Source organism: Grammomys surdaster, unplaced genomic scaffold, assembly GCF_004785775.1.
Source record: "Grammomys surdaster isolate TR1022 unplaced genomic scaffold, NIH_TR_1.0 322, whole genome shotgun sequence".
NCBI lineage: Eukaryota > Metazoa > Chordata > Mammalia > Rodentia > Muridae > Grammomys > Grammomys surdaster.
Window position 1 is genome coordinate 980,361 of NW_021604741.1, and position 17,986 is coordinate 998,346.

The 17,986-nt window shown below is 42.2% G+C and overlaps 1 protein-coding gene across 1 annotated transcript in view; it reads left to right on the forward strand.

Annotated features, from left to right (window-relative positions):
• Nucleotides 1-8,228: 8,228 nt before the first annotated feature.
• The window catches only part of CUNH12orf42 (chromosome unknown C12orf42 homolog), a 149,322-nt gene continuing 139,564 nt past the window's right edge, over nucleotides 8,229-17,986 (forward strand). Inside the window, exons 1-2 of the mRNA XM_028778027.1 lie at nucleotides 8,229-8,338; nucleotides 17,666-17,758. Of these exons, the coding sequence (XP_028633860.1) occupies nucleotides 17,753-17,758 (6 nt within the window). The 5' untranslated portion in view covers nucleotides 8,229-8,338; nucleotides 17,666-17,752. The remainder of the gene's footprint in view (nucleotides 8,339-17,665; nucleotides 17,759-17,986) is intronic.

The window sequence follows — 17,986 nt, forward strand, 5'->3', positions numbered from 1 at the left end:
CTCCTTCTCAGTCTACTTCATACACAAAATAGGAGTAAATATAATTAATATTTCCCCAAAGGTTCTTGTGAGAACAGACTGAGATGTGACATGTAAAGCACTTTTTGCTCAGTTCCTCCTACCTGATATTTAAACACTGATGAACATTAACTATTATTATTTCTAAACAATTAATACCTTTTTACAGGTGAGGAAACTAGCAATCAAGAGAGATCGGATACTTCATACAAGGTCAGCAGTTGGTAAGCGTCAGTGAAATGGTTTGAAACAGGCGCTGTGCGTTGGTTGTGTAGACTGGCTTCCAGTGCTGTGTTTCTCTAAAGGAATCTGCAGTTGCAGAAGGGGATTCGTGTTCGTAGGTGATGGATGGGAGTTTCTACATATATATATATAAAGTAAATGAAATGAATAAATACATTATGCATAAATAGAGTGCTAGTACAGACTCTGTGAGATCAGTTTGTCTCAGCCAGCCCCAAAGACAGTTTTAATACTCTCTGCCTGATATTGACATAATTTTATTTTCAGCTATTGGTTGTAGCTTTCCAAGTTTGTCTAGGGATATTTTAAGGAGTTTGTGTTTTTTATAATCCCGGATCTGATTTATATTTTAAAGGAATTTGTTTTGGAGATCACTGTTTTGGCTAGACTGGCTGACTATAAGGTCCCTGGAATGTCTTTGACTCTACTCCCACCAGCACGGAGATAATGTTTACAGCATCGGGCCTGATTTATGTGAGTGCTGGGTATCTGAACTCAGATCCTCATGCTTGTTTAGTAAGCATTCACCCCGTCTGTCACCTCCCAGTTCCTGTTTTATTATTTTATTTTTGTAACAGAGTTTTATGTATACCAGGTTGGCTTCAAAGTCATTGTGTAGTCAACAATTAGATTAGCACCAACTTCGATTCTCCTGCCTCTGCTCCCCAGGAGCTGGGATTATGGGTGTGTACCACAGCACCTGGCTTCTGTTGTACCTGTTGTCAGATGCAGGCCTCGTGCATGCTAGGCAAGAGCTCTACCAACTCGGCCACATTCCAATCGATGATTTATGTTTTTAAAAGATCACTGGCTATGCGGAGAGGAGCCATGGAGTCTATTTATTAGGAGTTTTACTGAGCGCTCAGAGTGGAAAATCTGAATAAGCTAGAACAGAGATGGCTAAGTGAAAACCATGGAGGATGTAGTGTTTCAGAAAAAAGAGTTGGTGAGTGTAGAACCCAAAGATGGAAAGATTCTTATAGAAACTGGGAGAAGACAAGGGAGGAGATGTAAGGGCAGAGTTCAGATGACAGGGCTGCCAGACTGCCATGATAAAGCAACTGAGGGCAATACACCAGCCAGGTGGGCTGAAGGATGCTCAGAGCGTCTTCCATGATCTAGGCATAGGTACCTTCTAGATATCAGTATTTTAAATGGGAAAGGTTGAGATAATCTAGAAATTTGTATTTTTTCTGAGTTTTACATGTTGGTAAGCTAATTAGAGATTTTTCTTTAAATTAAGTATGAGCTCACTAAACATGTCTCTGGGCTATATTCGTCTTCCAGCTTCTAGGTGGTGGCCTCTTGAGGCAGTGTGACAAACCAGCCCAAATAGAAATCAGGAAAAAAAAAAAGATCTGCCTCTCCTATGTCTCAAGCTACCCAGGGACAGATAAATACCTGTTTTAACCGTGGTTATATTGAAAGTGGTGTCTAGAGCTGCCCCTCCTCCTTCGCTAGAATCCAGCACCGTAATGGGCAAGAAGAGCAGGAAGGAGAGACATAAAGATCTGACTCAAGGATGGTGCGAGCTGGAGTACTCCGCACGGATGATTGTGCACACGCTGTCCTGACTCCACACTGAATGATGGGATAGCTTGAGATCAGCCCCAGTGGGAATATTTGCACTAGGGAAAGCGGCAAACACTGCAAGCCAGAGCCTTATCTAACTCAGTATTTACCAGGACGATGCTGGATGGGAAGAAACCTTGCATAACCTGTAAGGCTTAAGACTTTAGACTCTAGGCAAGGGGGAGACCAGGCCATTCTCCAGTCATAACTTCTCTGCTTTCTGGACATCTGCCTTTGAAGCCTTTTCGACTCATGAACCATACAAACTGAAACTTTTTTTTTTTAAGTCAGGGACTCTGTAACTTGGTTTGATCTTGAACTCATGTCAGTCCCGACTTAGCCTCCAGAGCGCTGGAAGTACAATTAGATCCTCTAGGCGAAGCTAAGACTGGATCTCTTTTTCACCTGTATAAAGTCAAAGCTGTCCCTCCTTGCTTGTTTCCTTTATGTCTGGGGCAGAGGAAGGAGCGAGGACACAGTATTGTCTTAGGACAGAGGAGGGAGAGGCTATATTTTGTCCCCATTTTGTGTCTTTCAACATCGTAATTCAATAACTCCTTGTTCTAAAACCCATTTGCTAGATTACTAAGTGAAGATATCATCAATTTTCCCAAATAGGAACCTTGGTAACTCCCCCTTAGCTCTTGCATCCCCTCCCAAACCCTTCATTCTTCTGGAAGACTCTTCCCTCAAGGGTGATTCTCTAAGCATTCTAGATACACGGTCTTTTACCTTTGCCAACTGCAAGGCACGTTACATTGGTTAGGAAGCCCAACTTTGGGATAGCTTCCTCTTTGAGATGTCATAGTGATTTTTTTCCCCCTACAGGCTTGAAGCCAAGGTTAAATGACATATGATATACAAAATGCCCGACATATACCTGGCTCAAACAGAGACCTAATAAATGTTTCTTCCCTGAGCCTCTCTTGATGTTGAAAGATGGGAATGTGCATTGAGTCCTCTGCTGTTTCTTTTCCTGTTATCTGAAGGATCATTCGAATTCGATGGTAAGTGTGTAGCACTCTACTAAGTGACATGTTTGAGGATTTGTGCTCTCTCTAGCACTGGAGAGCTGTTAGCACCCAGTGCCATTGGTGGCAATTATACTAACATGTACAGCACAATACCTGCCCTTTTAATTATAGAATGTTTTTGTGGTAAAGTAATATTGGTTTCTGTCTGATTAATATTTACAGTTTTTACTTTTTGCTACGTGCAGGTGATCTTCATTATGAGAACTTCTCTGGCTTCACGGTTCCCTTTGCTGACTCTCTCTTCCATCAGTGTATCTGTGTGGACAATACCTATCTTTTACCCATTCCAGAAGTGTCAGATTCTTTAAGCCTCAATTTTCTGCCTGTGAGGAACTTAAAACAGGCAAACATATTATCTTAGGTTACTACTGCTCTGGTGAAACGCCATGAGCAACTTGGGGAGGAAAGGGTTTTTTTTTTTAGCTTATGCCTCCACATCACCTTGGAGGAAGTCACGATGGGAACTAAACAGGACAGGAACTTGGAGGCAGGAGCTGACATGAGCCATGGAGGGGTGCTGCTTATTGTCCTGCTCTCCATGCTTGCTCAGCCTGCTTCCTTAGAGATCCCAGGCCTACCAGCCTAGAGATGGCTCTGCTCACTGTGGGCTGGGCTGTCTTCCATTAACTAATAATTAAGAAGATGCCCTACAGTCAGATCTTATGGAGGCATTTTCTCAGTTAAGGTTCCCTCCTTTCAGATGACTCTAGCTTATGTCAAGTTGACGTAAAACTAGCCAGCACCCATACCTAACTGTGAGTGAATACGGATGAATTTTATGACTTTTAAGCAAGCCACCAGAGAGCTTACTTTAGAAAGACATTCAAGAAAGATCATGAAGTCGCTGATCATTAGTGAGCAGTTAAGTTCCAGGACACAGTGAGCTGAACATTTTAGCTGTGCACTCCCTTTTCTGTCTTTGCCTTCTAGTTGTTCCTCTCAGCAGCTTACAAGTAGGACAGATTGCAAAGGAATTTTGCATTTCTTCCTAAGTTTTTGCAAATGTAGGAATACGCTGGTCATAGTAAGAGCTCCAGTGGCCTGGCCTGTTATGTATGTCATTTTACATGCACAATAGACATTTTTAGTGTTCAGAGTGGCTCAGCTTGTCACATATATGAATCAATGTCCAAACTTAGATGTTCTAGAGGTGAAATTGCCTTAAAGCAGAAAGGTCATACTATATCTATGTCTATATCTATGTCTGTCTATGTCTATGTCTATGTCTATGTCTATGTCTATGTCTATGTCTATGTCTATGTCTATGTCTATGTATGTCTCTATCTCTATACACACACATAAATATGCATATACATGTATATGTATATATAAATATATCTATATATACATACACACATGTCTCTGTGTGTGTGTGTGTGTAACACTCTGCTAAGTGAGAAGTTTGGGGATTTGTGTTCTCTCTAGCACCGGAGAGCTGTTAGCACCCAGTATCACTGGTGGCAAACATATAGAGCATAATCCAGCCCTTTTAATTATGGAACATTCTTGCAGTAAAGTAATATTGATTTCTATCTGATTAATATTTATAGTTTCTACTTTTGGCTAAGAAGAAATATCTATCTTAAGAATCCCTTTGTCTCCCATCCCACAGTGAGGCTGCTGACCTCAGCAGCCTTGTGCCATTCTCCCTGCCCTGACTTCTTTCCATCTTAGCTCACGCCCAGTTTCCATACAGTTGATGAGGACTCACTGTCCCTAGTCCTGGTATCCAGCGCTCTAAGGGACTCAAGGGGTGGGTGTGGGGTGGGGCAGTAATGCCTGTTTGATGAGGCTGTAGGCAGGAAACAAGGCATTAGGCACTATTTTGCATCACCCAGAATGTCTGGCTGGTTAATTTTGTCACCTTGATGAGAGCTGGAGGCATCTGGGATTGCTGGAGTGGACTGGCACGTCCAGAGAGAGGAAAGGATTTGCGGACTCCAGTAAGCATTGAGGGGCTCATCGAGGAGAGGGATCATTCTCTGCCTGCTTGATCTGAGCTTGGAGTTAGAGGTCTGTTATTGATGAGAAGGTCTCCTTATTGCTACAGGTTAGGAGTGGCAGCTGAGTGGTTGTGTGTGTGTGTGTGTGTGTGTGTGTGTGTGTGTGTATGTAGGAAGCTAAGGGACACCTCTCAGAGGCTGAAGGAGTCTTTTCCACCTCTACCATGTGTTAAGTTGTATTCAGGTAGAGTAATCAGACCCAAACTCATCACTTTTCTAAGTGACTATGATGCCATATGTGGGGGTTCATCTATGGACTTGACTGCATCAGAACTCAACTAAGAAACTACTTGTGACTAGTTGTATGTAAAGGGCCATTTCCATTGGCTGAGAGGAGGAGATATGCCTTCCCCCGACCATGCCATGCTGACAGGCTCTTCCAGCAGCAGCCCAGATTTAAAGAAGTCCAAGGAAAAAAACAACAGTGCTTTGCTTACCAGCATTCCATTCTGGCTGGAGAGTGTGTCTGCCTGTACTTGCTGCTGCTGTACCAGATTCCGGCTTCCTTGGCCTTCAACTCAGTGACTTGTTAGGAACCTTCAAGCCCTCAGGGCTATACTCGGACTGCTGAGGTATCCAGCTTTGTGGAATGAACTTTTGTCGGACTACATGACCTCTATTAAATAAGTCAACTGAATAAATATTACGTATATATGTAATAGAATATATATGCATAAACACACACACACATTATCAAGTTATGTTCCTCTAGAGAACACTGATTCTATATATTGAAAGTATTGTGCATCTCAAAGAGAATTCTTGCTTCTCAGAATTCTTCTTTATGAGTCACAATTAAAAGTAGTTTTGGCAAAGTAGAATTTTCTTTATCTTTTGAAGAGGTTTGTACATCTTCTCACATGTACCTATTTTGTCAAGGTCACAGATATTTTGATAGCTCACCTTTATCTTGCATATTAATCATAGTTTAGTGGAGTCATTTTCTGGTGGAGTCACTGAAAATGGGATCCTCTCGACTGTCTTTGGCTACCCAGTGACAGCAAAGTAAGAAAAGTTAATCAGAAATTAATCTGATTCATGCGTTGTATTTAAAATTAGAGGATAGAAATTGCACTTGCTTGATAGACTTTAGTTGGATTTTACTTAGAGAAGCTGAACAAGGTCGAAAAACAAACTTCACGGCAACGGATAGAAGCTCCGTTAGAAAAGAAAACGAAGAAAACTCAAGAGAAAATTTGGGGTAAGTAGTTCAACATAAAGAATTGATTTGGAAAGAGATAAATTTTCAAGCGTGTGTGCGCGCATGCATATGTGTATGTGTGTGTGTATGTGTGTGTGATTGTCCACAATCACATGTACATGGCAAAGCCACCAAGCAAATAGTATATCAATCTTTGTTTCTTCAACAGCTGCCAGACCGTGGAAAGAGGTCTACCTAAGACATAGGCTTTTTCAGCTCAAAGATACTCAAAGGAGTTTGAGATGCGTTTGGGGATCAGCATAGATCTCTGGTATAGGTGCTCAATATTTATTTTCCTTTGACATTATTCTGTAGATCAATGCCCCATAACTGGCTGACCTGAGAATATCCAACACAGTATGAGTTGTGAATAAGACCTCATCCCCCCACCCCCCAATATCTTCCCTCTGTCTGAAGATAGCTTGCAGGCAGTGGCCTCCAGCTGTGTCTGGTTATTTGGACATAGACGTTGTGCCCCAAGGTTACCATGTCTGCGCTATAGCTGGTAGCCAACCCTTGGAAGGCAGAGGTAAGAGGATGCCTGAGAACCTGAGGCCAGCCTGGGCTACAAAGTGTCCCAAGAAAACAAAAAGTGAAAAACAGAAGAATGCTTGTATTGTGATTGTCTTTACCTCAAAATTTGCAACTCCAGTGTCCTGGTTTACCTGGGATGCCATGTCTACTTTGTAGCTGTTTTACTAATCTAACACTGAAATTTATTTCAGTGTTGGCACCTGCTCTTAACAATGGCTCATTTCAGTGAACCCCACTCTGGGTTGGAGCTGTGGCAGGAAGCCCTGGGGTGCCATTATCGTCTAGAGGCACCTCGACAATCCTGTCACAGCTTTGATATGGCTTATTAGCTTGCCTAAGTGCTTTTGGGAGCAACAGCTCTGAGTCATCCAGGGTCCAGCTTGGTCTTTTGTCTTGTTTTGTTGTTGATCCATAGCTTAGGCTGACCTGGAACTCAGGAGATCGTTCTGCCTCATCTTTGTGAAGCCTAGGATTATAGTTGAGAGTCTTTATGCCTGCTTTCAGATTTGTTTTAAGAGTATTTTAAGCATTAGAAACAAACAAAATCCGCTTGACACATACACACTTGTTGTGTTTGTTTTTGATTTTCAAGACAGGGTTTTCTCTGTGTAGCCCTGGTTGCCTGGAACTCATTCTGTAGATCAGGTTAGCCTTGAACGCAGAGATCTGCCTGCCTCTGCCTCACAAGAAGTGCTGAGATTCCCGACTTTAGAACTGTTTTTTTTTTTAACTTAAATGAATATATTAGGCACTACCTACAAACAAAATCTTAACTAGCTGCCATTAGGTTCCTGTGTGGGTAATCCCCAAACTGGAGCAGCTCAGATAGGAAGATTCTGGTTAGTTCCAGGCTAGCCTAGGCTGCATAGTGTGCTCAGTGGTATACTTGGCTAGTGAGTTTGAGGCCAGTATGTGTTTGCAAACAGATGAAACATTGTCTCAAAAACCCAATATATATATATGTATGTACGTATTAGAAAAAAATCCAATCACCACTAACCCAGCTCAAATTGAAAACCCAAACCTAAACCTAGGTCTTGGCTTGGGTTGCAGTCCACGGAACCTTACACAACGTTCATAGGTCTTTTTTCTGCTGAGCTGTATAAAATCCCCAGGCAGATGTGAACTGCCTTTGTGGGTACAGCTAAATCTTTGACTGGTTGGATTAGAATTACTTGAAAGTTTCTGAACTTTCAAGAAATTTGAGACTGGCTCCAAGAGAAAGGGAAAGGGGCACTGCTCTCATCTGCGCAGAGCTCTGCCCCCTGCTGTTGGCTGCAGCCCCTTATCCTTTTTACTTGGGATTCAAGAGAGAGGCTAGGATTGGTAGGGGACTTTAGTAAAATAAAATCTCCCCTTAATCCCTAGAATTACTTCCTTTGTGAAAAACTAACTCCTTGACAAAATATGATCAGATGATGATCATAATTTTAAGCTGAAGGCCTGTCCAGGGCTTGGGGCTGGGTGATAGAGCAGGCTCAGAAAAGAGATGTGGTCACTGTCTTTGACTTTGGTGGCAGGGCGGGGCAGGGTCCGCTTGAGATGCTGGCCCCTGGCCCCATTGTGGTTGCTGGGAGACTGAGGGGCTCTCGGAACGGTGCCCGGAGGTATCCATAAGGGTTGGGCAGTGTGGGGCCAGCTCGCGTGGAGGAGACTGCGGCGGGGCACAGGATAGGGCTTCTGCAGCTGCAGGTAGACAGGCAGAAGAGGAGACTTGTCTAGTCACGGAGGAGGTGGGTTGGTTGCTTTGAAGAGAACCCTGTGCTTTTGGCTTCTATAGACTCCAGCCACCTCTGGTGGGGGTGGCTCTCGGAAGGGGCCGTGGGGCAGCAAGCAGCAGAGCCCGATCGCTCCTGGTGGTCGCCGCCCCCCCAATCCAGCTTGACCAGTCCCAGGGTGGAGGAGACAGAACTGCGCCCAGCCCCCGCCCCTTCAGCCAGTACCCACACCAAGATGCACACGCTCCTTAATCTCCCTCCCACCCCCGCCCTCGGTTTCCCAGGCGACAGCCCAGACGAGCAGGTGATGCATTGACAGCGAGCAGATGGTCCCCCGTGGAGGCGAGCGCGGCCCACAAAGCGCCCAGCGCTGCGATCCCACTGGGCCGCCCCCGCCCCGTGGCCCGCGCTGCCCGCATGCTAATAGGGGTCGGGGGAGGGGCCTGAGGCGGGGCAGGGCGTCCTGGGCACGCCCCTTTGCTCTTTGCAGTGACTTCACCTCATTTTTCCCCCCTGAATGCCCTCTTCAAATCCTCCCTGCTCCTGAAGAGTTCTCCCACCTCACACCCAGCACGCTTCATCTTCTCTCCGAACTCCCTCCGAGTGGATCAAGGCTGACGCTCTCTGTTGCCTTGCTCCGGTTCTGTAGTAGCTGGCCCCACATTTGCTCCCAGCTGGCATTTCATGGTTGATCTGGGAAGACTAGAGGAATGAGTTTGCCACAGCCCAGCCTTGATCCTTGCTTCTAGAACTGGCATTGGAATGGCAAAATGTGTAAAGACACCCGCCCCGACACGCCCCCCCCCCCCCCCCCCTCCCCAATGCTTCAGGGCCTTTCAGGCTGCTGCTTCTTCGGACTTTCCTTTCTGGAAGAGCAAAAATAAATCACTCTCTGGCGACTACTGTGCTGCCCCTCCCGGGAAGCTCTCCCATTCACCCACCGTCCTCCCATTCATTGGACACACACCCCCTTCTGTACCCTATTCACTGCTGTGTGGCAAATTGAGACTATCTTATAGTAAGGCCATGAAAACTGCTAGGGAGTATTCACAATTTTAATACTAACTTCATAGCTGTCACATAAATTCATTACCAGGTTTACTCTATAATGGCCACGAAATAACTTTAAGAGAGAGTGGGCGGGGGTGGGGGAGATCCGACGACAGTGCCTCAGCATCTTTCTTTGATTTGCAGGTGCTCCCCCCCCCAACCATTACTACAGTAACTGTAGATAGCTTTCTTTTTCTTTTTTCTAACTGTCACACAGAGTGCTTTAAAAAAGCCATCCTTCTCCTTTTTATTTTACAGTAGATAAAAAATGCCAAATGCCAATAAAGGCTTAAAAAAAAAAGCAACAGAAAAAGAAAGAGAGAGAGACTAGTGAATAAAGTTGGGACAATACGGGGTCGCAGAGCTGTCGAAACTAATGTCATAGTGCGGCTGTTGGGCGGACATACAGAAACTTCTTGTTTCTTGATTTTTATGGAGATTTGGTGTGTGGCATGAAGCACTCTCTGAACAGGTTTAGAACAAGTGGGAAAGAAAAAACTCTTAATAAACTTCCCTCGGATGGTCTTTCTGCCCACAAACACCTGTGATTTATAAAGAGGCATTTTGGAGGACAAAGAGAGGCCAAGAGGGCCAGGCCATTGTTGGAAAATGATGCCTCATGTACCCAAAGGCTGTATGAGAGAGTTGTTTTATTTTAAAACAAGTCTTATATCCTTGCTATACAAACTTACAACCAGGAAAAAAAAGTGTGATTCTTCTAAGGGCTCTTACAGACTTTTTCAAATGCATTTTATTCAATTTGAGTCAGTGTGTTTGCTACATTCTTAAACCAGTGGAATTCACTAGAATTCAACATAGTCAATTTATACAAACCTCCTAGACAGGAAAATTAGTAATAAGTTCTTGATACTTAGAAATAAGTGGTTAGAATGTTCATTCACTTAAAGAATGTATTCAATTTGCGTTTATTTGAAAAATTGTGAGATTGTATTTTTTTACGTTTATCTATCTTTTCTGTTTTTTTTTTTTTTTTTTTTTTTAGATAAGGTTTCTCCGTGTAGCCTCCGTGTCGCCATGTAGAACAGGCTGATCTTGCACTCACAGAGATCTCACTGCCTCTGCCTCTACCTCCTGAGTGATGGAATTAAATGTGTGCACTACACACAACTGCTTGTCACCCCTTAATTTTGTGACTTAGTCATACTGTTTGAAGATTTTTCTTTTCTTCTTTTGTTTCCCATTTTGGTGTTTCCTCTGGTCTTTGTCATTCCCTTCCCAATGCGTTAGAAAGGTGGGCTAGCACATAAAACCATGAAACATAGCATAGTTTCAAATCGGGTGAGGTTCTCTTTGCTTAGGATAAGACTAGAGGAGGTCAGAATTAACTGTGACCTGAAGCCAGTGAAGAAGCAGGGGGAACCAAGCAAAGAGCCATGTGTTTGTGACCAGCAGAGGCAATGCAAGAGTTTCTGTCACTGTCAGAAGGCTGCTTGTCTGGGGTCGTGTGAACTGGGAAGGATGCTATGAGATGAACAGAGAGCCTGGCTAAGCTCGGATCAGGAAAGCCTTTTGTGCAGCATTGCGAAGGAAGGGCTTTTATTCTAAAGAAATGGAGAGCTGCTGAGGTTTTGGGGGGCTTTTTATGATTGGGCTTACCTTTTTAAGATAACCACTGCTGCTATGCGGGGTATTTTCTTAATTTACTTTGTGATGCCCCAACAGAATACCATAGATACTAATGAGAAACTTATTTGAGCTGTAGTTTTGTTGGCTCGCTTCAAGAGCCTTCTGCTCCTGGCACTGTGCTGTGTTATATCATGCAAGAAGGCACATGGGCAAGAGTCTGCTAAAACGAGAGAGAGAGAGAGAGAGAGAGAGAGAGAGAGAGAGAGAGAGAGAGAGAGAGAGAGAGAGATTGAGAGAGAGAGAGAGAGAGAGAGATAGAGAGAGAGAGAGAGAGAGAGAGAGAGAGAGAGAGAGAGAGAGAGAGAGAGGGAGAACTCACAGTCTCAAACTCTTTTACAATGGGCACTGGCCAATTCATGAGATGAAAGTGGATTGACAGGACTAGACAGGCAGTGACTGGTTAGAGAGCTGTGGGAGGCCACCTCAGTCATTCAGACAAAGTATATATGATGTCTTTAATTGTGTCAATGGAAATGAAGGGAACGAGTAGCCTTCAGATCTGTTTTAGAGCAAAATGATGAGACCTGTAGAATGAATATTTGTGTTTGGGATGAAGACAGAAATGCAGCAAGGACTAGCTCAGCTCAACACGTGGTAAATGGGAAGGCAGGTGTGAACCAGCATGTGACCTGAGAATCAAGACTTCTGTTTCAATGTGTTGATTTTGAGATGTTATTGAGGGGCTAAGTGGCTGGGTGTAGGGTCACACAGCTGACTTCTCTGGGGTGTGGCAGTCATTCTGTAGCATTCTGGAGACATGCAACTCGATGCGACTTAAAGAGAGTAGATAGGCCAGTAAGATTTCCAACTTCTGCACAGAAACCAGAGATGTGGTTTGATCTTGTTAGATTAATCAAGGGAAAGACTTGGGACGCTAGAGACATTCATTCCTTGAAAAGGAACCTTTAAGGTTCATAGTGGATGGATGGAATGAATGAGTAGGAACACACAAAAGTGCAGAGAAACACTGTGTGAGGTCATAGAGACTGACAGGCAGAGGCGAAGAGAAGCTGTGCCATGGGTCTAGGGGTGTTTTGGGGGCAAACAACTGTGATGGGACACAGCTAAGGTTATTATAGTTGCTTTCCACCATGCTGAAGTTTGGAAATCAGGAGACAATGTACAAATGACTGGCAAGTTTATTTTAGAACATACATATACACACACATATACAAACACACACAAATACACACAAACATACACACAGACACACAAATGCACAGTCACACATAAACACACAAATGCACAGTCACACATAAACACACACACAGACACACACATACACAGACACACAAATACACACACAGACATACACACAAATACACACACAGACACATACACATACTCAGACATATACAAACATAAACACAAACATACAGACACACACACAAATACACAAATACATATAGACACACAAACACAGACACACATACACACATACACAAATACACACAGACACACACACAGACACACACACAGATACACACACAAATACACAGACACACACAGACACACACATAGACACACAGACACTCACACAGACACACATACAGACATATACACACACACACACACCCCTAAAACTGGGATTGGGAAGGAGTCGTTGAGAACTCAGGAGATAAATTCTATCTCATTCTCTCTTCCGTCACCTCTCTCTGCTTTATGCAGACCAGATATCTTAGGGCTTCCACTGCTGTGAAGAGACATGATGACCACGGCAAGGAAAGCATTTAGTGTGGGCTGAATCCATTTAACTGGATTCAGAGGTTTATTCCACTATCATTGTGGTGGGGAGTGTGGCAGCATGCAGGCAGACAGTGCTGGAGATGGAGCTGACTGTTCTACTTCTGTGCTGGCAGACCACAGGAAGAGAGGGTGACACTGGGCCTGGCTTTAATTTCTGAAATTAAAGGTCCACCCCCAGTGACACACTTCCACCAACAAGACCACACCTACTCCAACAAAGCCACACCCCCAATAGTGCCAATTCTTATGAGCCTATGGGGGCCATTTTCTTTCAAACCACCACTGGAGGCTAAGTTTGAAATCATCAGTTTCTTGTCCCAGTCTCCGGAGTGCAGGAATTTTAAGTGTATGCTATCACATCCAGCTAGATCTTCCCTTTCTCTTCAGAGTCCCGGATTGTAGACTAAAGGTGCATTTTGATTTTTGCTCTCAGTTTATCAGCTTTATTGATGTATGCAAAGTGACTTAGAAAAGATGAAGAATGAGGTTTTGTTTTAATCCAGAATGGTTTTCCTAATATTGTTGATCAAAACTGATGAGAACCACTTAGAGGTTAGACAGGAGAGTCTGGCAGGGATGACTACTGCTTCCGCAAAGTCTGGTTGTCATGGAGAAGCAAGAGCTCTGGGTGTGAACATCTGGGCCCAGGGAAGGACACAAGACAACAACAAAGGCTGAGAGAAAGACCTTTACTCTGTTTTACTTTCTCTTCAAGATATGACTATTTTTATTTCCTGTGTATGAATGTTTTGCCTGCATGCATGTATGTACACCACATGCATGTAGCACCTGCCCAGGCCAGACAGGGTGTTGGATCCCCTGGAACTAGAGTCACAGGCAGTTGTGAACTGCCATGTGGGGGTGGGAATTGAACCTAGGTGCTATGAAAGAGCTGCCAGTGTTCTTAACCACTGAACCATCTCTCTGGTCTCCTTACCGCCTTTTCTTTAAAGGTCCCGGTAAATTTATCCCAATAGATGTAGGTTTTCTTCAGTCTCACCAATTATCTGTTGAAAGGAGGAATTAAGGTTTTTGAAGATTTATTTAGTTTTATAATATGGTTTATGGGTATTTTTTTGTAACCTTGTGAAATTCATGTGTGCAGTGCTCAAGGAAGCAGAAGACAGTGTCAGATCCCCTGGAACTGGAGTTCTAGAAGGTTGCTAATGGCCATGTGGATACAGAGATTTGAACCTGGGTTCTCTGGAAGAGCAGTGGTGTGATTAACTGTTGAACCATCTCTACAGTCCTGGTATTTGTTTCAGTATGTCCTCTGTAGAGCACAACTGAAGCCAGTACCTGTAATCCCCAGGAAACAGAATGCAGGAACTAATTCTCTCTTGTTCTAGCATGTAAAAGAGCTTTCAAAAATAAGAGATTGCTGTGTCAAAGTTCATGATAATACAATTGATTATGTAATGTAAAAGCTGATGAAACTTTCCCAATTCATAAGATGTTTTCACTTGGAAGAGAATAACAAAACAAAGCCAACAAGCTATTTTACTCATATATGCATGTTACTGTTTTGAAAACTTCTTGACTGTACTAAATTCATGAGTGTGCATATTAAGTGGTTACTGTTTAATGCTAGTTTAGTGTTAAGCACTTTTTAGAAATATATCTATCCCAAAAGTAGGATAAACATATTCATCCAAGACCCCTGTTAAATTCCAAGCATAAGGTATGTCCTAGTTAATTCTTATTAACCTGACATAAGTTAGTGTTGTCTGAGAAGGGGACCACAATCGTATGGAGAAAATACTTCTGTAAGACTGGCCTGTAGGCAAGCCTGTAGGGACATTTTTTTTTTAACTTAATGATTGATGTGTGAGAACCCAGCCCACTGTAGCCATGCCATTCCTGGGAAGGTGGTCCTGGGATGTATAGGAAAGCAGACTGAGCAAGCCATGGGGAGAAAGCCAGTAAGCAGGGCTCCTCAGTGGTCCTTGTTTCAGTTCCTGTCTCCAGGTTCCTGCCTTGGGCTCCTGCTCTGACTTCCCCCACTGATGGAGTATGGCTTCATCATTGTAAGGTGACACAAACCCTTTCCAAGTTGCTTTTGGTCAGAGTCTAGAGCTGTAGATACCCTGACTAAGACACAAATGTACAATAATTATTTTTTACAAAAACTTAAAATACCTTAAAATGTATTTCTCTGGCAGTTTTATATATGCATAAAACACATTTTAGTATTCTCACCATATTATCCTCTCTTACCATCCCCCACTGAGATAATAAAGTATCTATTTTACCAATCGTCACTGTTATGCTTAACAACAACAAAAACTAGGGAACTTAAACTACATTCATACAATAAGACCATGTCACGAGTGTTTGGGACTCTTCTGGAAGTTTTCAGCAATTCAGACATAGATTCATGAACAGAAATAATGGGTGAAGCCAGTTGAAATGAACAAGGTCACTAGTTACAAATAATATGTCTCACTAATAAAATCTGGGGAAAACATACAAGATGAGACACAGAAATAATAAAGTTAAAGAATTTTTAAAAAGTAGATTTCCAGGAAAATGTACCCTATAGAAACACAGCCTGAGATGAATAGAATTTAGAAACATGTCTTCAGAATTTAGTGTCTTTCTTTCCCTCAATTCAAAGCAGAAAAACTGGATTGTTTGTTCTCTGAGGAGAAGTGGATAGTTGTAGGATGTCTTCTTCTGTTGTTACAATTAATATTTTAAGCTATCATACCAAGTAGTGAGTTTCAACTGTAAGATGCTTTTCAGTCAGGCATGGTGGAGCATGCCTTTAATCCAGCACTCAGGAGACAGAGGCAGTTGGGTCTCACAAGTTCAAGGCCAGCCTGGTTTACATAGTGAGTCATAGTCCAGGCAATATGATATAGCAAGACCTTGTCTTCAAAACAAGACAAAGCATTCCCAGAAAGACCAAATACCAATAATGAGATCAAGTTGTCTAATCAAGAGTTGTTCAAGTATATAAAAGACAAGTATTTCAATTATATATAAACTCCTATCAGTGGTTTAGAAAAGTGAATATCCTAAGTCCTTTTATGGGACTAGCATAACCTTGATAAAAACATAAAGATAATAAGGTAGGGTGTAGAATGAATTTCCCTCATGGTTACTGAAAAATAATATTGTGAGAGTAACACATTCCAGCGCTGACAAATAAACACTCCATGGCATGAATGCTCAATGTCATGAACTTTATTAGCCTAACACCACATCAACAGGTAAAAAATGCAAATGTAAAACACTGAACAGAATTCACCATCTGCTCCTAGTTTAAAATAAAGGATATTACAAACTGTGAAAGAAGGGAGTCAGCTCAAATTTATAAAGATGTCTACATACAAAAGATGGCACACATTGTACCTGAGCATAGGAATACATTAGTTCTTTTAAATATCAGAACAACAAAGAATATCCAACCTGTGGGAAGACTGAAGGTTTGTGGGTTCCATTCCTTGAGTGTAAGGATCTATTGATCTCTCAGTATTACCCCCTGATTTCTTGTACTTCATTCTTTTCTTTTCTACTTATTCAACCCCTTGTAGCCAGTATTATAACTTGCTTTCTGTGATAGAAATATCTTAAGATTCAAGTCTTAGAACTACAAATACAAAATATGAATTAAAAATGAGCAACAGTAGAAAACATAGGAAACTATTGGAGCATAGTTGGCTTCTGATACATATATATATATATATATATATATATATATATATATAAATGTTTTTTTAAGACAAGTTTCCTCTGTGTTTCTGTGTACAGCTCTGGCTGTCTTGTTCTGGAACTCACTTAGAGATCCACTGGCCTCTGCCTCAGAAGTACTGAGATTAAAGACATGCACCACCATGTCTGTCTTCTAAGACATTTTAATTGATCAGAATGTTTCCCAATGTTCTTAGCCTTTCCTGTCTACTTAGAACACTTTGACAATCCTAGCATCTTCTAGAACCCACAGTGAAGGACACACAAGTATGGATTTATTATATTTACTTCATAGTAAATCTGTTTTGGTGGGAAACACCAAACAATACCACCACAGCTCTTTGCGTATTGGAGACGTAAGCTAGTGCAGTAAGGGAGACAACTTTAAAAACATAGATATTTGAAAGGAGGAAGGACAAATAGCTGTGTGTATTAGCAAGATGTATACCTGCTCACATTAAAGATCTCCATTAATCTACACACACATATTTAAGCATTACCATGAGCACTGGCTAGCTTGCATTTAAGATTATGGTGACATAAAGAACAGCATTCTCCTTAAAGGTGGTAAGAGAGTGTTTAATTTGGAGTGTGATCATGGTCTGGGAACACAGCTATAGGTTACTTCAAATTTCATGTTTAAATGAGGCACCAATTTAGTGAGTCTTTTATAGTAACAGAATAAAGAAGGTCATAAGTCTAAGTAAGAAACTTTCCAAGCATTAGCAGACATATCAATGCAGGGAAATTTCTGCTATAGGCTTCAGGCTGTCTGAAGATACTCTCAGCCCTTGGGCTGATGGATCCTCTAAGTCTATAACCTTTCCCAACAGTCCTGAGTATGTTAGTTCACAAACAGAAATTTTTGCTCACAATTGCATTGCTAAACCCTGGAAATGATTTGAAAACTACACACTCCTATAATTCCAGTATTGGGGATTCTCTGAGTTTGAGGGCCAACATAACCACATCCTTTGTCAAAGGAAAAAGAAAAGATTTCAGCACAAAAATAAAACAAAATCAACAAACCAAAAAAGACCCAAGCATTCCCTAGACCCTCATCCTACAATCAGATACTCTTATATTTTGGAAAAGTTATCAGACTTCATCATCAAGAAATAACGTGTTTTTGATAGAATGACAGTATTTAGACTGATCGTTCCGTCACTATACCTGGTCCTTTCTCTCCATCTGTTGTTACAGGAGATTAAAACCACAGATAAATGCATAAAGTGACTGGTGTGGAGGAATGGGAGAAGCCTTCTAAACATTAGACTCTTGGACAACAGGATGCAGGTAATGTGTGAAAGAAACTTTTCCCTTTCTTCTTCTTTTTGAATCAGTGGGCTTGCTCCAGGCCCGTCATTTATGTTGATTCTTGAGTCAATGACACTGCCTTCACAGAGTGAAACATCCGGCTAGCTTCTCTTCAATTGGCTGCAATGACGTACGAAGTGTGCAAATGAGAGCATAACTGTGAGTGCCTTCAGAAAATACCTTTTTTTTTTTTTTTTTTTTTTTTTT